Genomic DNA, 21,293 nt, shown 5'->3' with positions numbered 1-21,293 from the left:
AACATGGGTTTGGAAATCAAGTAGGAGCAGCCAAGCCAAGCTCATTGTCACTGAGAGTGATCATGGGAATTTGGGCTTCTTGTGCTTATAACTTTAGGCTCTGTGGGTCTTGATGTCTGGATTCTTGGGCAAGAGCAAAGAATTCCACTAAACCTTAACGCTATGGCTGCTGCATGGTCACTTGGGCTCCTCATGCCAGTAGACCAGGAGTCCTTGGAAGAAATGACCACAACTGGAAGGGCTGAAGCTGTACAATCAGGACATGAGGAGGCCACTAAGACACCCTTGGCGCTGCCCTACATGCCCTAGCCTGATGAGACCATGGAAACCAGGGGCTCAGACCCTGGAGGGATGAGGGTCAAAGTCAGCCCACCCAACAGAAGTGCTAGTTGAGGATGAGAGGAATCTAGAATGGGTGGCAAGGAGGGAGGAAGACAGTATCAGTTACAACCTTGGGACCAACTGTCGCAGCTGAAGACTGCAGTCTGTCCCACTAATCTTCTTTTGTAGATCTCTCTAGATCTCTCCAGGAATGGGGATCAGTAAGGATCCTGGAGAACCCATGCTTGCATGGAATGAACTTAATGTAAGAAGCACATGGGCAGGGTCAGCTTCGTGGGTGTGCAACATGTGTACTTGCAGAGGGTCCCACGCTCAGAAGGGCCCCCTGCTTGTTTCATGCTCTGCTGTCAACAACTTGAAATAATAATTTTATCTTTGAAGATGTTTTGTAAGTGAAGTCTCCTGGGACAATGGAGGGCACACGTGAGCATAAGAGCTATGCCCACTAGGTGCTTGCTCGCTCACCGCCATTTGCAAATAGCTCACATGATGCCGGTGAGCATAGCACTCAAGTGGACCTACTCTGCAGGTGTCTTCAGTGAGTGCGTACAAGGTAAATGTGTTACATTTATGACTGAGTAAGCAGGGTGCTGACAGCTCCAAGGAGCCAGGCTTTCTGTTCCAACCAGAACTTGCTTTGAAAGCAGAAAGAAGGCAAAGGCATTCTAAGAAAGACATTATTCATGTGGCTTCCCTGTATCGGCCAGCTGCTTACACCGAAGGATGACTGGAAGGAATAAAAGATAAGGTGACTCCCAGTTGCCCTTCTTGCAGCCCTCCCTAACTCATTAGGACGCTGAAGGTAGGGAGTGTTGCTAGGACACAAACCGAGAAGTGAAATGAAAACTAAGTTGAGTCAGTTTTGTGCAGCATTCCTTTGTTCTGGGAAGAACAAGATACAGATGCACACGTGACTAGAAAATACAAACTGTGTGATTTCAGTGATTACAGGAGCCAAATGCTCTCGTGTTTGCAGTGAAAATTGGCATTGCGTGACATAAAGATGAATGGTACAATTCATGCTAATCATTTAGCTTTTTAATATTTCTTTTCTTCAAATGACATTAAGTAGCAAATAAAAAACCACTAACAAGTCACAAGAGAGACGATGGAAGAACTAAGAAGCTAGGTATTTCAGCATCTTCCATGTTCTTTTTCCCTGATTTCTGACAAAGGCCTCTGCTTGGGGGTCTGAGCACTGCCCTTCGCCGGGCCCCTCTCTCCAGCCACCAGCTGCTGTGACTGTTGGCTGCTGTCTCACACTGCCCGCTTCTATTGAGAATCGCCCTTGGATGGGAGCCACCTCACTGGGGAGGTCGCTGGCATCTTCCCTGGCAGCCCACAACCATGACTGACCGGTGAACACAACAAGCCTGCAATGGGGGCCAATTCTGTCGTATGGTTTATGCTTCCAACCTTGCCCAGGGACCAGGCCAAGGCCAGACTCTACCCCAGACTCCTCCTTGCCTTGCTTGCCCCTCCCCCACCCCCTGCCCTTGCTCCCTGCAGGCTTCTCCTGATGAGTGTCCCCTTAGTAAAGGCCACATACCCGAAGCTCTGCGGTCTTGTCTGTTTCCGGGGAACCCAACCGAAGACAGAGACTCAGCACACATGTACGAAGGTATAGAAAACTGAAAAAAAAAGTTTCACCAAAAAAATATGCCCTTGCTTTGTATTGTTCTGTTGCACCAAGCTGGCCCAGCCAATTGATTTCATAACCCGCTTACTCATAGGCAGAACCTGCAGTTTGAAAATTACTGGTCTCTGGGACTCCAGAGATGGGAAACAATGAACTATGTCCAGATGGCGGGGTAGGGGATGTCAGAGGAAGATAAATCGGCATTGGGTCTTCAGGGATGAGTAGAAGTTTTATGAATCACTCATACAGAGGTGGTGTTTCAGGCAAGAGTTGGGACAGTAGTCCTCGGATGCTCGGAGCTGTGTTTCTCGGAGTGCAGTCAGGGACCACCTGTATCAGAATCACCTCAGGGTGCTTGGCAGAGTTCTGACCAGGCCCCGATTCCCTAATTCAGCGTTTTGAGGTGTAAGGCCTGGGATCTGCATTCTGAATGAACTCCCCAGACAATATCAATGCAGAGTAAAATTTGAGGTTCGCTGACCTGCATCACAGAGAGCCAGGGGAGGGCAGGAGCCACTCGTTCCCCACTCTTCTCTTTCAGATGGACTCAGAATGAGAAGCCCAGAGAGTCAGAGAAGGCTTCATGGGCATGTGGTGTGGGAACAGAAACAAGAGAAAAAGCAAGGCCGCCATATTGATGTGCATGGACCCAGGAGGAAGAACACCAGCCAGGAAGCCTTCTCTGATCCTCTCAGCTGGTGGTTCCCCTTAATTTGGAGTCCCTCTCACATTACGTGCACCTCTTCTAGGATACTCACCCCATCCAGCCACCATTAGTTGTTTGTGTACATGGCTCATCTCCACAACAACAATCTCAAGGGTAGGCTTCATGTCTACATATTTTTGTTATTGATCCAAGCATTTCATTCACTCAAAGAGGTCTCTTATATGTAAGGAACTGACTCAGGTGCTAGGTTCATGACTAAGCCAGCTAGCAGCTGATTTCATTTGCCTTCCAACACACCCATTCATGCATACGCACATAGGAACGCTCAGTAAAGATCTCAGTGTATGAATGAACAAATGAATGAATGGGCCTTAGGCACCTCCGACTTTGGCTAATATAGGTGGATGGCTGCTACAAGGTCCTCAGGTCTCTTCGGGCCTTCTGAAGCCATTGGAGACATGGTACTGCGGAGGGGGCATCATTCTGCTCTCAGGCCAGCACTGTCCAACTCCCATTGCCTCCGATTCCAAGGCATAGCCATGAACCATCTCAGGGATATCTGCAGATCCCTTTCCCTCCACCAAAGGGGAGAACTGTTCCTCAGCACTGTACCTTTCCTTTCTAAAATGAAAAAAAACTGTGAATTCACAATACCTAACTCTCTGACTCCAGAATCCATCTTTCCAGAAACTTCTGTCTTGAAAGAAAGTAAGCTACTGAAGTTTTGCGCAGAGGCTCTAATTACGTCGACTTTGTGTCCTCCTTTCGTCCATTCCATCCTTGAGGATACTGGGAGCTTGTATGGCCTGAGCACTTACCTGGGCCCCACATGGTTCTGAGGGCAGTACTGGATTGCTCATTTACGGCAAGACAGACAACAGCCATGAAGAAATGGTTTACCTCACTCCTCTCGTCAGCACGTACACTCTGCTTCTGATTGCTCTTCAGTCTTATATTGCCTTTGTCAACTACGAAATCACTCCCTTGTTGCTGGAAATACACATCACATGTAGGCAAAGCTGTTGCTGGTATCTTAAGAAGAAAAGAAACAACAGTGTGAGCAACCATCAAAAGTTCCCATTGTACCACAGGGCAAGAGTTTCAGATTCTCCAATAACTTAAAGGTAACCACGATTCTCATTTCATAGCCTCAGGAAGGAGTCACGAGGCAGTTTATAATTTTCTGTTCCTCTGTGAAAATGGGAAATTTTTGGTAGTCCTATGAGCATGTATTGGGTTTTCTTTTTAAAGGATACTATGTACCGTTGAAATTCAAAATGGGGGAAACACGTATTCTTATCTACTGGTTTTATGGTATTATAAAAGAAAAGCACAAACGCTATGTTTTAATGTGAAATCTCGAGAAGGAAGTTGTAGAAAACCAACAGGCATGGTGTCGAGACTCAAATTTATTAGCTTCTTGTCACTCTGGCTACTCCCCAGACCAATTCCTGGCAGTTCTCACAGTTTGTGGGATTTGGCCTTTGGGGTTCCCACGAGAGGTGAGAGGAGAGCCAACCCCAGTGGCCAAACTGAAGCAGAGGAATTGCATTCATGCAGCTCCAGTTTCCTTAAAATCCTGGCCTTGTGGGCTTCTCTCTGATCCCATGTCCTCAGGGGTGACCCAGTCAGAATCCCCAGCCGCTCATTTCCACATTGTGACTGCACTGCGGACATGGCGTTTCCTCGGCTTTCATTGTTGGTGTTACAAACACGATTTTTAATTTCACAGGTGTCCTGGTTGTTGGTCACAAGCAAGCAGCCCTAGGGTCAGCTGTGGCCTGCTTCGGGAACTCTCTTACTCTCGTGTTTACTGCTCTGATTCTCAGCTACACTCTCTAACCAGCTGCCTGACCTCTGTGATGAGGACCCTTGGACAGGCTACACTGGATTATGCCAATTTGTCCTCCTTTTTTTTTTTTCCCCCTCACCAAGTGAGTTCATCATCCTCACCAAGAGACTATTTTATTAATTTTATACAGACAATATATTATGGAATTAGCTTTATACTATAATGTATTAAATTCTATACTATGTTAAATTCAATTACTATTAACTTTTTGTGACCACAGGTCATTTCTATAAGAAAACAGACCAGTGCTTCCCAAACTGCCTACGTGAGGACTCAGTGAAAAGATGGCGGTCAATGAACCAGGAAGCAGGCTCTTGTCAGACATGAATCTGCTGGCGCCTTGATCTTGAACTTCCCAGCTTCTAGGACTGTGAGAGAGAAATTTATGTTGTTTATAAGCTACCCAGTCTACGGAGCTTTTGTTATAGCAGCCTGGATAAATTAAGGTACACACATACACAGACACACCTTTTGAAGACCCACCAAGAAAGTTAATTGTTGTTTTCCTATTAGAGTATTTAAACAACTATTCATAAGCTGTGGTCTTGGAGTCACATCCTTTCATGTGTCCATCATTCTTTCTCTTCTCTCTGCTTCCTATTAACTTAGACCCCTCCTTGCTCCGCCAGACTACAGCAGACTGCTCTCCCTCCATCCCAGGCCTCACTTGTCCTAAACCGTGCTGACTGGAACACTGAGGACAGTCTTCATCAGGTCAGTCCCTTGCTCCGAAAGCTTCTGTGAGTTCTCATTGCCCAGAGGATAAAATATAGTCTCTTTCATAAGAGAATTGAATCTTTTCCAATACTTCTTCCTTATATGAACTTCCTGTTCTGTGAATACACCTGCACTGTCTCTCCTCTGAGCCATTACTTATAACTTCCCTGGCTGGACTGTCTTCTCAGCAAGGCCACCAACTTGTTTTCAAGTCTTAGGCCATATTACTCTACCTGTGCATTAAGCCTGTTCATAAAGGATCGTTCACAGCTCCAAAATCATAATGCACAGCACGTATCAACTCTCCTTGTCATATGGCTCTGTGCTGCCCTTGGCCTGGAGGTCAGTGTTACGCACTGGGTGGCACCTATTGATGGGATGAGAGCAAGTGTTTTGGAACCCGATGCACCTGGGGTTTCAATCCAGGGCCCACTGCCCACCAGCTGTGTGACTTTGGGCAAGTTGCATAACCGCTCTAATGTTTCCCTCATCTGGAAATTAAAGATGCTAATACTTAGGTTGCTTGGAAAGTCAAACGACATAATGCATATAAAGTGCAAAGCATAAAGCACTAACTACGTGGAAATCTGTGGGGTTTAAAAAAAATTTTTTTTAAAGTAACCTCTACTCCTGACCCCAAGATCAAGAGTCGCATGTCAAGCCAACTGAGCCAGCCAGGCACCCCTGGAAATTTTATTAATACCAACAGCAACAGCATAGTAAGCACACAAAACATATTTGTTATATGAATACACAAGTAATTAGTGTCTAACTTATACCCTTTCTACTACAATTAAGGATCACGTTTTTAGTGGAGAGGAAATTATTCATGCTGCTATTTTTTATTTTTTTATTTTATTTTTTTAAAGATTTTATTTATTTATTTGACAGAGAGAGAGACAGCCAGCGAGAGAGGGAACACAAGCAGGGGGAGTGGGAGAGGAAGAAGCAGGCTCCCAGCAGAGGAGCCTGATGTGGGGCTCGATCCCATAACGCCGGGATCACGCCCTGAGCCAAAGGCAGACGCTTAACAGCTGTGCCACCCAGGCGCCCCCATGCTGCTATTTTTTAAACACTTAGCATCAATCCCACCTTGAATTTACTTTCCTTTGTCATACATGACTTTCCAATTCTTTAAGCAATTTTCTTGGCCCTTTAGACCCGTTCTATAGCCTTGATTTTTTTTTTTTTTCTTAAAGCCATGGAGAGAGGAGCAAGGCTTCTCCTTGGATGTTCCTCACAGTTCAGAGCAGTATCAGCACAGGATATGATCCCACTTCATGGCTTGTCAGCACACACCACGTGGTGCACAGGGAATAAATGTTACGTATCAGCCCATCTACTCTAGATAATTACATCTGCTTTGTGTTTTCTCATCTAAAACGATGGGAACGATTGTATTTATAGTTGTATAGGAAAGACAACCCTGTGTGTCCCCTCTACTGTTAAACTGTTAGTTACCATGTTCACAACACTGCTGATGCCAATGTGTGGTTCATTCCCACATCCACCAAGTCTCCGACACCAGCTGGGTGTCTTATAATTCAGTCCTGACACCATCTCCCCAGATTTAGTGTCAGATGCCACGGGTTAAGAGCTCAGTCCCACCAGACTGCCCCGCCCGGCCTTTCAGAAGCCAGTAGAAAATCCAGGTTGTTACCAGTACTTCTGATCAACCAGCTATAAACTGGGTTCCTGAGACCCGCTCCTTGAGCTCGATAATTTGCTAGAGTTGCTGACAAGACTGAGGGGAACACTTATGTTTAGTGGTTTATTATACAATAAAGGATCCCATGAAGGATACAGATAAACAGCCAGATGAAGGGATACATAGAGCAAGGACTGGACTGGGAGGGTCCTGGAAGCAGGAGCTTCGGGTCCTTGAAGTCGGGGTGCACCACCCCCCTGGCACACGGATGTGCTCACCAACCTGGACCCTCTCTGAACCCCATACTTTGGAGATTTTTATGGAGGCTTTATCACATAGGCATGGTCGATCATTAACTCAATCTCTCGTCCCTCTCCCCTTCCCAGAGAATGGGTGGGGGGTGGGACTGAAAATTCCAAGCTTCTAATCATGGCTGGGTCTTCGTGGAGACCAGCTCCCATCCAGAACCCCATCAGGAGTCACCCGATTAGAACGAAAGATACTCCTATCACCAAAGGATTTCCAAAGGATTTAGGCGTTCTGTGTTAGGAGCCAGGGTCAAAGACCAAATACTGGAACAAAAGATGTTCTTAGTGTCCTTATCACTCAGAAGATTACACGGGTGTTAGGAGCTCTGTACGAAGAACCAGGGGTAGGGACCAATATATATTATCTATTATTTGACTATAGCTACAGCCTAACTATAAATACCAATATGACTTTCCCAAAGTTGTTTTTTTTTCCAGTCACCATCATAAAGACAAAATTAAAAACTGCAAAGAACGCAGACATACAATTGTTACATTTGACTCCACCCACCATGGTTGTGAGTCTAAGGTAGGGACACTGAAAGCCCCCTGCCCCCGCCCCCTGCCCGAATTCCAGTCAGTAAAAGAGAACATTCCAAGCCTCGTATGGGGCGTTTTCATCCCTCCCACCAACAGTGTCCAGAGAAAGAAGAGATCTCAGGAAATGACTTTGTGGCTGGAACCTGGATGAGTTCCCCCGTTTTCTATCCAAATCCTGTCTTCAGAACCGACCTTCACATGCTTTCTCTCCTTGAGACTTTCACCTCGCATTACCTTTTCCCGTCACATTCCTGCCTGTGGCCGGCACCACGTGCTTGAGAATGTCACAGGAGTCTAACTTGTATTTTCTCTAACCATTCCACATGTGCGTGCCTGCTCCTCTAACCAGACTTTTAGAAAAATACGTTTAGGAAAAAGATCCCACGGGACTGTGACTTGTAAGAAACGAAGGAGCCCGCCAAGTGAGATTTGCAATCACACACTCCAGTGAACATGGCGGCCTTCAGTGAGAACTGCTAATCCGAGAGCAGCTTCAGGAGGCCAGAGAACATAGCGTCCACTCCTGTCAGGTTCCTAATTCATTCATTCATTAGCAGAGGTCTGTGACGTTCCTACCATGGGTCAGGAAATGTGGTAGGCACTAGGGCAACAATGGTGAATGGCATACACATCTATCCTTCCCTCTCACGGTTTACGGTGTTGTGGGGAAGGCAGACAATAGATGCTCAATAAGCGCGTGGTATCTGAGGGGCATATTGAAAGAGCAAAGTGAAATCACAGCTTAATGCAATTCCCACTTACGTGCAGGGCTCTGCGCTAGAACTGGACTACAAAGATTAAATAAAATGCGGCCTCTGCCCTCAAGAATTTCTACAGTCTTCAGTTCCATGATAAATTAAACTCTACCTGATCTGCATATCTGGGCAAGACCATTCTTTTCCAGGTACTTTACCCATGATCCCAAGGGCGTGTTGTATGTATGTCCTAACACACCATCAAATCAAATCTGTAAGGAGACGAAATGAAATACGCACCAAAGGCGCAAGTCCTTGCAGTGGGGTGGCTTCTTCTGCCTCGTAAAGATAGAAATTCAAAGGAGCAAAGAAGTAGCCGGGGGCCGGTTCAGTACAGCGGCGGCCAGTGATGTGTGGGCGGCATTCACACTGCCCATCCTTGGGTGAGCACCTGGGGAAAAACAAATCCATCATGCACAAATGTTGGGGGGGGGCAGGTATGAAATGAAGGCATGGGGATGCTGAGCTCAATCCCTTCTGAGTTTGGACCCACTCTTTGAATAGATCAATCAGTTGTCTTGAGGAGGAAGTTAGGAGGCCATGGGCTCTATGTGTCTGGTCTTGAGAAGCCAATCCAGGTCTATGAAACCCAAGTAGCCACTTCTTTTCTTGATTCTGCTCTAAAGACTGCAAAAAGGAGTGTAGGACCTCTCATTATAGGGTGGCAAAAGTTGGTGTTTTAGGCAGGTCAAGTCATACGAGGCATCCATCCTACCACCTCCCAGGGTACCCGGGGAGTAGAACTGTTTCTCTCTTAGGAATATTTCAAGCAAAATAAATCAACTGGGCTGTAGTTAATGTTTCAAGATCATCGCTGTTCAATGCCCTTTGCCTGTCAGGGAATTAAAGCCCGTCATCAATGGCTACGCGCCTATCAGAATAAAATGTGCTTTTATGTGGAAATGTGAGTGACTATAGCCACAGAATTTTGTCTTTCATTTGACTGACTTACATGTTGGAATAAGCACCTCCAATATCACAGTCGCAGGGAGAACAGCCATGGAGGTGGTCTTCCAGTCCCCAGTATCCAGCCTACAAAGAGAAACCGCTCAGCCGATTCCAGCTATGAAGAGATTTGCTGCTCTGAAGCGTCATAGTAAAACCAGTACGGTTTAGTTGAGTCATGTCAACTAGGCACACAGCCTGGGCCATCACCCAGCCTTTCTTGCCTGTGCACTTGGTAATGATCTTTGAGGACACGTATCTCCCATTTCTGGGGCTTGAAACGAGGGGGACAGGCGGGTTGACTGCAGATAACTCCAAGCTCAGATGGGGAGGAAACTACTGGGTCCTATGAAAGCACCAATTTAGCTTCCCACTGAGTTACTTAAGACCCGTCTTGGGAGAAGGTCTTCAACTAGCTGATTTGCAACCGCTTTTGTAAAACCAATAGGTTCCCTTACCACAAAATCCCTAGGGATTTTTACCTTCACAACCCTAAAATATTTGGGGGTAAAAAAAAAAATCAATCAAGCTGCTTTTGAGATCTTAGTTGGATATCACAGTTCAGTAGGCTCACTTGTTTATAAATAAGTTGTTTTGGCATAATAAACTCTGTGAGAGAGTCAACTTTGTTCGAGACTTTTTTCATCATTGCAACATCTTGACCTTTATTCAATATAAGCAGCTGGTGAGATACAAACAACTAGTTCTTAAGTCTAATAACATTTTGCTATAAAATGCTCGAAAAAAAAAAAAATACCCCCCCCCCTCAGATCTCAAGTTAACACGCTCAGACAAAATTAAGGTCTTAATCGGCATGGCGCTTTTGCTGGAAATGGGTCTGTTAAGTATTAATATATCTTTTTTTTTTCATCAGCTTGGTAAAATTTTATGCCTGATTTTACTCAAAAAGATTTAAACATTAAAAGTTGACCTAACTTGTTACAAAACACAGGAACAGACTTTTGATATTTTTCCCAAAACGAAAACTTCTGTTCAGGCAAAAACAAGTGCCATGACCGGCCTCACTGAGGATGTGGTTGTGAAAACTCCCCCTGGGCTGGGGGTGCTGGCATGGGTGGGTGGGGCAGCTCCACACAGATCCTGGGCGCCACTGGACACAGGAGGACGTGGGGTCCCTGGCGGATGCGTGGGCTCACCACAATGGACAAGCCCCCACGGGGTGGTCCCTGCTCGGTTATTCTCCTCTTGGCAAACACAAGCCCCTTAACTGCACAGTGGCAGCCTGAGTCTAAGTTTTGTCAGCCATCATCTGACGTCATGTCTTCGCTGATCCCATGAACCAGCCCTGCTTCCTTCTCCGTGTTTCCCCCTCACGGCCACGGAGCTGGCCAGGCTCATCTTCCTTCGTAATTTCTGGGTCACCTGCCCTGTCTTAGAGAGTTCCCTCTTCCTACATACTTCCCGGCTTTCTTTCCCCACCTCCTGTGCCCCATCCTCATATGTTTTCAGTAAAGTGACTTAAAATATTAGCACAAAACTATGTTGTAATAGGCATATGTTTCTTATTTATCAGCTACATTTCTTCAGACACATCAAGGTCACTGTTCTTTTATTAGGTTAAGCTTTTTTTTTTTTCTAAAATGTCCTGGTGGCTGCCAAGATTGGAGAACAAAGGGACATGTTGGATTTGAACTCCCTAACTGCATGACACATGTCTTATGGCATAAAAAAGGGTTTCTTTCACTAATTTTAGACATACGTGTTCATACGTTTAGTGGAGTCTGTGAAAAGTCCAGGAACTTATTTCCCACATAATCTATAATACATGTAAATCTGTGGTTTGGGGGGGGGGGGTTTGGTTTTTTTTGTTTTTTTTTAAAAATGAGCTCATCCAAAATATTTTTTAGGCAAGGAGTGGTAGGGGTGATAAAGGGACTGTATGCAAGAGCCAGATCTGGTGGGTGGAGAGCAGGGAACAGCTAAATCATCACATTCTATACTGCTTGGCACTTGGGGGAGAACAGCGTGTAACACTTCTGACATTGGTGCCTGGGTGGGTTCAGGCCAATTTGGTAAAAGTTGGTGCGCTGGTGAAGGTTTAACAACCGGCTCTCTCTAGAAGGGTGGGGGCTGATTTCTAGTGTTTGCTGATTTCTGAGCGTAAACAGCTTTTCCCAGGGAGGCCTGAAATGTATCAGGATAAGGAAAGCAATTAACAAGACTGGGTCTCTTCTGGGCAAGGGCATTAGAAATCGGAGCAACGACATACAAGGGAAATCCTAGGCAAATACATACGATGCATTCTTCACAGTGTGGTCCCGTGGCAAACGGCTGGCACAAGCATTGCCCCGTGTCCACATCGCAGGTTGAGAGGGGCAGACTCCCGAAGGGGTTACAGTTGCAGGCTGAAAGCACGGCAAACACAATTATTCTCATTTTTATTGACCCCACTCTTGTCCTGAAGAGATCACACTGAGCAAAACGCGTGGCCCCAAAAACACAGAGCAGCCAGCCCTGCCCAGCGTATTGTCTGCCTGGTTGCACAATTATTGTAGTGTGTGCAACCCCACCCAGGAAAGCCAGGGCCAGACCCTTCCAGAGCCCTCATGCGGTTCTGCTGGATGGCAATTAGGAGGAGACGAAGTGGAAGTCGTGCAAGCAGGGGCAGCTGGCAGTTACCCTGCGTGATGCCGCAGGTGGGGGCAGCTTGCTTCACGCAGGGCAAGGATTTCTGAGGGTCGAGGTTGCTATCGATGGCTCCATTTTTGGCAGACGCATCTAATGTGTCTCTCTCACCTCTCTTCTTACTGCCTTGTTATGTTTTCTTTTCATTGTCTCCCTTCTCTTTCTCTGCCACGCATAGGCATCCCTGAGTCCTGCTTTTGTTGTGAAGGCTAAGAAATTTGCTACCAGAGCAAGATACACATTTCCCCTGTGGGAAAAACCACTCTTCGTGGAAACAACCCAAATGTTCATCGAATGATGAATGGAGAGATAATATGTGGAGTATCCACACAATGGATAAAGTAATAAAAAGTAATGAAACACTGACACCTACTACAACACGGACGAACCTTGAAAGCATGATGCTAAGGGGAAGAAGCCAGTCACAAAGGACCACATAGTGGATGATTTCTTTGCATGAAATGTCCACAATGGGCAAATCTATACAGACAGAAAGTAGATTTGTGCTTGCCTGGAGCTGGGGGAAAAGGCGGTGGGGAGGTGGTAGCTAAAGGCTATGGGGCTTCTTTTCTTTTCTTATGGTGAATTTGACATGAAATTTGCCATTTTAAACACACCCACACTGTTGTGCAACCAATCTCCAGGATTCATCATCTTGCAAAACTGAGACTCTATGCCCATTAAACACCATCTCCACCTGTTCCTCCCTCCCCCAAGCCCTTGGCAACCAGAGCTTTGTGCTTCCGTGGGCTTAACTGCTCTAGGTACCTCATGGAAGGGGATTGATCATATAGCAGTTGTTCTTTTGTACCTGGCTTATTTCACTGAGCCTAATCTCCTGAAAGTTCATCCATGCTGTTGCATGTATCAGGACTTCCTTTTTAAGGCTGAAGAATATTCTGTTGTATGTATACGCCACATTTCTCTTGCCCACTCATCCGTGGATGGACACTTGGATCACTTCTACTTTTTGGTTATTGTGAATAATGCTGCTATGAACATGAGTGTACACATCTCTCCAATCTTTTGGGTATATGGCCAGAAGTAGGGTATAGGGGTTCTTTTTGGGGTAATGAAAATGTTCTAAAATTGCTTATAGTGGTGGTTACACAATTCTGAATAGACTAGAAATCACCGAATTGTACTTCAAAGGGTGAACTGTATGGTATGTGAATTATATCTCACTGAAGCTATTACAAAAGAAAAAAATATTTGGCCTATTCTGGGAGGGCAGCAGGTCAATACTGAACCAGGGGAAACACTTGGGTGTGATGAGAGGTGTGATGGGAATTCGCTTGACTATATAATTCACTATCCTGGAATTTGATGTTGCCAATAAACTCCAGAAGAAGGTAGGATTCTGCATGCTGCTCTCTAAACATGCAAATAATCTACAGTTCCTTATATGGGCAAAAATACAGAGCATGATGCTGTGACCAAAGGGCAATTATTCACGCAGGATTCCCCGGGGAATCTGCGGCTCTGAGACCCCAGGCAGCTCTAAATTTCTGTGATCCCGGAGCCAAAGGTCTCCCCATTTGGCCCCAGAAAACTCTAACGTTCTTTCTATTTCCCCGCAACCTCTCCCTTGGCTCTTTAATTTTTTTTCTTCTCTTTGTCAGAGAATATAGGACCAATTCCAGCAGGGGTATGAGAAGAAAGGAGAAAAGTAATTTTAAAAAAGGAAAAAGAAAAGAAACCACCACTTGAAGATTACTTAAGAAGTCATCAATCTATGCATAAATGCGTAATGTAATTTAACGAATTTGTATAAGAGAGTCCAAGTCGAGACCATTTTTCTAAAGATTTCGCAACTTGGCATTAAATTTCTTGGCATTTTCCCAGGTTTGCCCCAGCGGGGAAATGTGAGCGCCCCCTACTGGTACCTTATGATAATCTCAGCTAACCTCCAAGAGAAAAACGTCCACTACTTTACTAAAATTTGTGGGAGGTGTTTTTGCACCACTTCAGAAAACCCACGGGCTGGCAATACCTTGGCTGTTCACGATGACTGAATTTTAGGCCTGACAGAGACAGCCCCAAGCTTTAAAACGCATCCGGGCTGGCCGACCGCCGCTGCCGACTTACGCTGACAACCCACGGGATCCGCAGCGCTCAGCCCGTGGTGGTTGGGCTTGCACTGGTCGCATTTGGCTCCTTCCACGTTCTCCTTGCACAAGCACTGGCCGGCCACAGTCCCCAAAGCAGGATCAGAGTGGCTCACACACATGCCACCCGATAAGGTCCCATCCGGGTCACATTCACAAGCTGGGGACACAGACACACATTATCTCAGTTAATTGCAAACTGTGGGAAACTTGAGATATAAACATAGCATTTTACTCACGCTATAACTATTTTATTTTGTTTAAATAATTAAATACGTTTAAACAACTAGACCAGTGGGAGAGGGCTATTCAGAAATGCCTCCCAGATCTTGGGCTTTGGAAAATGTTGAACAACTCCATACATATTATATATATGTGTGTATATACATATGTATGTACATATATATACATATATACATATGTATGTACTTTTAAAAAGGCTTTTCAGTGATTCTAAAGTAAGAAGATCAGAAGAAGACTGCTATTATGAAAACTGGATGTGAAGAATACATTGATTAAATTGGGGGGGGTGATGAAAATGTTTTGGAGCCAGGTAGAGATGTTGATTGCACAACTTAGTGCTAGTAAACTGTTGTTCATTTTAAAATGGTTAATGCTATGTCAATTTCACCTCAATAAAAGAAAGATTAAAAGAAAAGACTCCAAAGGTGAGAATGAGGTCTAGAGGCAAGTAAGCGTGGGATGCTATTAAGAAATATACAAATACACATACACACACACACACACACACACACACAAATATACAAATACAGATGTGTGTATATACACACACATATATATTATCCAGGGTAGTGAGAGAGTAGGAGAAAAAACATTACGTAAAATGTCTACCAAATCTCTGAAATCTGGTTAAGAAAAAGTCTGCCCTTCCCCACCACAGAAAAATAAGGATAAGTGCCATCGTTCTCTTTAATTCATCCTGGAAGGAGAACCTATAAGAAAGAAAAGGGGGGGGGGGGAACAGCAAGAAAGGTTTATATCACCATTTTGTTTTTGGAAACCTGCTGGCAGGGCAAAAGCTTGGATGAAAAGATTCTGCAAAATGAGACAGTCACCTATAGCAAAGGAGCAACAAAAGCACCACCCCACCCCCACCGCACCCCCTTTTCTGTTCAGCAGAACCTAGAACGACTACAGGAAGGCATATGCTATGAAAAAGGATGCTGATAGTATGACTAATTCCAGAGGGGAGAAGTGACAAAAGGCAGAGCTTGATGTGACGATAAGAAGAGCTCTCTGACAGAGCTGCCCAGTAGAGCAGGGACCCCCTCATTTTTGACGGGTAGTGTCTAGGAGAGACTGGACGGCAGTTGACGTGGCTTTGGTAGAGGACAAGTCTGCTGCTAGACATCACATGACCACCAGGGTCTCTCGTATCCTTGGGGGGCTGTTTTTCCAAGCAATGCCACTTTTAAGGAACGCAATAAAGATTTTAAAAAATGAATATCCTGATTCTAAGAAATAATTATGTTCACATTTATAAACAGGTTTACTTTGGATGAATAAAAACAAACCCCTCCATCTAAAGCCAGGTTATGTATGTTTATATAACACCCATTTAGGTTAGTGAGTTTGGTGGAAAAAACCTAGTTGTTTGGGGTATTGAAGCAAACATGTGGTTGTCTGACAGACTCTTTCAATTTTCAACTGTTACTGGTTTGTGACTAGTAATAAAATCTTATTATGGAAAAACAGCATTCGGTTCTGTTTAGTTTGGGAAAAGTGGAATTTTCTTTTAATTAAATACATTTACTTCTAGAAAGGAAGGAACGAACTGGACTCATTTTGAAAGTAGCCAAAAGGAAAAAGGTCAGCTTTATTTGGGAGACACGCCAAAGGGTCAGCACTGAGCTCCAGAATATAATGAAATTATGCACAGAAGTATCCTTTGGGGAAGGGATGTGGGTGAGTGGGTAGTTACCTTACACAGAAATAACCCTGTGTCATGGCCTTTAGGATAGAAGCCCAAAAAATGCTCTCAGCGTCACACAACTTAACTCCAGCAAACTCACATTATCAGTGGCTGAATCTACCAAATCTTTGTGTCTTTTCCCGTATCACATTCGACTGTGTTCAACCACAGAAGACTTAAAATTAGTCAACTCTAAGGCCTGGAATCTGATTATGTAAATATTTAGGCTCAAACAAGGACAATTCAGAGAAAATTTATATGAGACTGCTGGTCAGTCTTAATAAATGCCATTTGTACACTCATACTCCCACACACATAAACACGTGCTTAGGAAACTGGGGAGTCTCATGCAGGCTGTTTTCACAAGCTCCTCATTTGTCTTTCCTTAAAAAAAAAAAACCTCCCTGTTAATAAAGAATGACTTCTTATTTTCATATCTGGTACTAGTTTTCTTAGTTCCCTTTAGAAGTGCCATCATTAATTCTAAGTGATTTTTTAAAAAAGATTTGAGAGACAGCGAGCAAGAGCAAGTGAAAGAGAGCACAAGCAGGGGGAGGGGCAGAGGGAGAAACAGACTCCCCAATGAGCAGGTAACCCGATGCGGGACTCGACCCCAGGACCCGGGATCATGACCTGAGCTGCCGGCAGATGCTTAACAGACTGAGCCACCCAGGCGTACCAACACAAAGTGGTTTTTAAGGAACAAAACTTTGGTTAACGTGACTATCTGGCTTAGTTACTTCCAGTCTCTTTCTAGATTCCTAGATTATCTTTTTCAAAATATTATATTTTCCCCTGATTCCACCTAAGAGAGCAATTTCTTCTTCTTTTATAAATGAATAGGATTTAAAACATTAATAAAATGTGTGTGTGCATGTGTGTGTATGCGTACACGTGTGTGTAAGACAGTGGGGGGTGGATTATAGATTCTGGTAAAAAAAAATGTAGGGCACTTAGGACACTGATTTAAAGAAATATTTTTTTCTAAGAATTCAGTTCTTTGTATCAGTTTTAAACAGGTCATGCAAGGGAAAATGTTATGCAGTCAGATATCTCCTCAGTAATCAGAACAAAAACTTCATTTACACTTTTCCTATATTATGAGGATTTAAAGTTTGAAATCTAGGATGTTGTATACGTTCAGGTGGCTATGAATTACTTCTGTGTATGACTTCATTTTATGTATCATGCGGATATAATTTGAAGTTGTAGTTTTACAGCAAACCCCTCCCTCCTCCCAAAAAATAATGAGATCCTGATGATATCGCCTAAGAAGCAGGATTTCTAGGTCTTGGGAGAGGCAATCTTCCATGGGCCCTGGGCATTCGAACGTTTTTGCTGAGTGTGCCAATAATGCCAGGCCCTGACTGCTTTTCACCCGGGGCCATTTCTCAAGGTTGCTTTTTCAGCAAGCTACCTGGAGGGGTGAGGTAACCTCTTCCCCTGGACAAAGAACAGGCATGCTTCCGCTTGCGATAAAAGCAATGAATTCCCCAAGCTCAGTGTTCCTTGGCTGTGGCATAAACTCATTAGGTATGTGGGATCCAACAGGCACCCTCTGAATTGCCCCATGGGACTCAGGGCTTGGGGACATGGGAACACACACCAATACAAGCATCTTGTTGCTTGCTGTGTCATGGGTAATGAAGTCCTTTGTCTTCACCTGGGAGTTTCATGTCTGCCACCAACATCCGTGAAACAGTAACAAGCTCCTTGTCAGTCTGCAAGTAGAGTAAAATCTCAGACCCAGGAACTGGCACTGGGTATTGAAAATCAAGTTGGAGGATTTATCTATGCAGCAATTGAGAGCAGTGCTAGGACTGGAGCGAGACGAGCAAGGTGCCTGGGGCACAAAACTTCAGGAGGCGCTCACTGCCAGGTTAGTGCAAATGGCAGGTGTCAACCCCGTGCTTATATCACTTGGAGAGAGACAGAGAGTCCTTCCTGAAGTGCTGGGACCTAGGCGCTTGGCTTGTCTCGCTCTAGTCTCGTTCCTGCAGGGAAGTTCAAATTAAAATAATGATGAGATAACTTCTTATTAGCAAAAACTGAAGTGTGACAAAACCAAGGGTTGGCCAGGATACAGAGCAATGGGAACAGTCACGTGCAGCTGGTGTGGGTGTTAACTGGTACCCCCACTGAGGGAATGATGCGGTCTCATGTAGTTGACTTGCAGAAGTTCACACCCTATGGTCCAGTAATTCCCCTCCTTGGTATGGCTCTTAAGGACAGGTTTTGTGTATGTGCACAAGGCCACATACACAAGAATGTTTTCTGAAGCAGCAAAAGAAAAATGGCCAAATAGATTTGGTCATATTTAGAGGAAGAAAGAGCTCTATACAGATATTACATACAGATACTAAAACTGGAGACTGAGGGCTACCTGATATGGACAAATCTCAAAAATATAATGTTGAACAAAATAATCAAGGATACATACAGTGTGATACCACTTATCTAAAGCTTGAAAACATGTCAACATATATTGTTTCTATACAAGAACATATAAAAGTGTGAAAGCCAGCATTGCAATGATAATTGCCAAATATGTGAGTTTATCCCCAGGAAGGAGGGTAACAAATGGGACAGGTGTGTGCCTGGAGCCCTAGCAGCATCTGTAGTGTTTTAGTAAGGTCCTGAAGATGATAGGGTAAGATATGTTTTGACAAGGCTTCTGGTGGGCCTAAGGGTGCTTATTATATTATTTTCTATTATTTGTATATGCATAAGATGATCCATTTTTAAAAGCTGAGATTAAAGACAAAATGAATGATTTTTAAAGATTCAAAAAAAGAAGCAAGGTGGGGCACCTGGGTGGCTTAGTCAGTTAAGCCACCCACTCCTGGTTTCGGCTTAGGTCATGATCTCAGGGTGGTGAGACTGAGCCAAGCATCGGGCTCAGCATGGAGTCTGCTTAAGACTCTCTCTCCCTCTCCCTCTGCCCTGTCTCCCTCTCTCTCTCTCTTTCTAAAGTCAATAAATAAATTTTAAGAAGAAGGAGGAGGAGGAAGAGGAGGAGGAGAAGAGGAGGCTCCAGTGGCAAGGTAATGTTAGCTTATACATCTTATCAGCAAAATTGAATTGTCTACAATCAGATAAATGTTGCAGCCAATTTGACTACGGATCTTCCTCAACTTAAGGCAGGGCTCTGATAAACCCATCATAAGCCGAACGTTTCTTAAGTCGAAAATATATTTAATACATCTAACCTACCAAACATCACAGCTTAGTCTAGCCTGCCTTAGCAGTGCTGACAACACTTGCATTGGCTGACAGTTGGGCAAAATCATCCAACACACAGCCTGTTGTATAATAAAGTGCTGAACGTCTCATGTAATTTACTGACTACTGTACTGAAAGTGAAAACAGAATGGCCGTGTGGGTACAGAATGGCTGTGGGGGATTACTGGTTGCTGACCCTCCTGACCAGCGGCACTGACTGGGAGCTGGCCCGGGCCAGCATCAGGAGAGAGGGTCAGCCCCTTATGGCTAGCCCGGGGAAAGATCCGAGTTCAAAATCCGAAGTAAGTTTCTAGGGAACGTCCACTGCTTTGGCGCCATGGCGAAGTTGAAACACCCCAAGTGAAGCCAGCCGGCCACGGTGAGTCGGGTGCCCTGTGCTTAGCTACAACCCCCGGCTGACCTCCAGGACACTCAGGGGTCCGCAGCACCGGCTGAAACCACCCACCCCCTCCTGGCTCAATCCAGAAGAGCTTCCTGATTCACCAGTGTCGGCCACTGCCGCAGGGCTACCAGGATGGACCCGGATCATCTGGCCCAAATGGTGCTGAGAGCGAAAGCTCTTAGAGCTGAAGCGCTTTCATGAGCCCCCCAGCCCCTAAATCGGGCACTTTGGGGATGCTGCAAAACCGAGCGGGGGGCTGGCGGCCCAACGGAGGCCTCTCCATCAGCCTTGGCTCACGCGTGTGGGAGAGAGAGGCTGGAGGCCGGGGACTCACGGATGCAGGCGTATGGATCGGACATGGCCTTGAGCGGGTCCCTGTAGAAGAGGGGTTTGCAGCGGTCACAGTGCTGCCCCTCAGTGTTGTGGCGACAGTCTTCACACACGCCCCCGCTGCGGCCGCCGCTCCTCACGTACACGGTCATGTTGAAGTGACAGCGGTCAGAGTGGCTGTTGCAGTGACAAGCTGAGGAAGGAGAGGGGTTATGAGAGGTTGGAGAAGGTCTGGGGGACACCAAGCGGCTGTGCTGGTGCCAATTACTACAGCCCTTGTGCCTTCTATCTCCCACCACTCTGCCGTCTTATTAGAGATACACCAACTATGCACGGATTATTTTTTTAAAGGTATTTATTTATTTATTTGAGAGAGAGAGCAAGAGAGATCACAGAGGGAGAGGGAGAAGCAGACTCAGCGTTGAGCTGGGAGCTGGACATGGGGCTCGATCCCAGGACCCTGGGTGGAAGAAAGATGCTTAACCCACTGAGCCACCGTGGCGCCCCAGTATACACAGATAAAAACAGGTGCTTTCAAAGGATCTTTCTAGTGCTCTGATTCTGCTCATATACTCTCTGTAAAATGTACTCCCTGCCTTTAATATTTGTTTTTTACATCAAATAAACAAAAGTACATCATTTGGGTGATCCAGAAGGCCTAGAGTACAATTTCATTGTTTTCCAGTAGAGAATACTTTCACTGACTTAGGCTTTGTAAACTTGGATTTTTATATCCTATGTTCTGTGAGCCCAGGGATCCTCAGATAAGATGTCCGAGCTGGGCCCCCACCTGCTTCTCCATCTCTATGGGCAGAAGAGCTGGAAGGGTGGCTATAGGTCACTCCCATCCCATCTGGGGCTCAGCCGGAGCAAGAGAGGAAGAGGACTTTGTCTTGCTGGTAAAGTCTGTGCTGTGTGCCTTGTTGGGGTTTCCCTGTAAATAGCAAAATCTCAGCTCCGTTTTGCTGGGTCTTGCCCACTGTGACTCTCAAGGATGGGATGTCTGCATGAGAGCTCTTCCAGTCACCTCACTCTCCCTCACATCTATCCCCTGCCCCAATCTGGGAAAAGAAACTGAGTAACAAGTTTGTATGGAAGTTCATCAAAATTCAGAGGCCGTGAACACCTTACAAGAAAATCCTTTACCTTATTAGTCTAAATATTCTACAAAAAATACACTAGCCTGTCAGACTTGGTCCTTGTCCTCATCTCTCCTGACATAGGTGTTTAAGATTCAG

The 21,293-nt window shown here is 45.2% G+C and overlaps 1 protein-coding gene across 1 annotated transcript in view; it reads right to left on the bottom strand.

Moving 5' to 3' along the window:
- The window catches only part of LAMB4 (laminin subunit beta 4), an 89,324-nt gene that overhangs the window by 52,830 nt on the left and 15,201 nt on the right, over window positions 1-21,293 (bottom strand). Inside the window, exons 9-13 of the mRNA XM_026503249.4 lie at window positions 20,060-20,248; window positions 14,148-14,327; window positions 11,670-11,779; window positions 9,421-9,500; window positions 8,709-8,859 (exon numbers count right to left, since the gene is read on the bottom strand). Of these exons, the coding sequence (XP_026359034.3) occupies window positions 8,709-8,859; window positions 9,421-9,500; window positions 11,670-11,779; window positions 14,148-14,327; window positions 20,060-20,248 (710 nt within the window). The remainder of the gene's footprint in view (window positions 1-8,708; window positions 8,860-9,420; window positions 9,501-11,669; window positions 11,780-14,147; window positions 14,328-20,059; window positions 20,249-21,293) is intronic.

Source organism: Ursus arctos, unplaced genomic scaffold, assembly GCF_023065955.2.
Source record: "Ursus arctos isolate Adak ecotype North America unplaced genomic scaffold, UrsArc2.0 scaffold_3, whole genome shotgun sequence".
Lineage (NCBI taxonomy): Eukaryota > Metazoa > Chordata > Mammalia > Carnivora > Ursidae > Ursus > Ursus arctos.
Note: the sequence above shows the minus strand (reverse complement) of the source record. Positions and strands in the feature narration are given on the sequence as shown.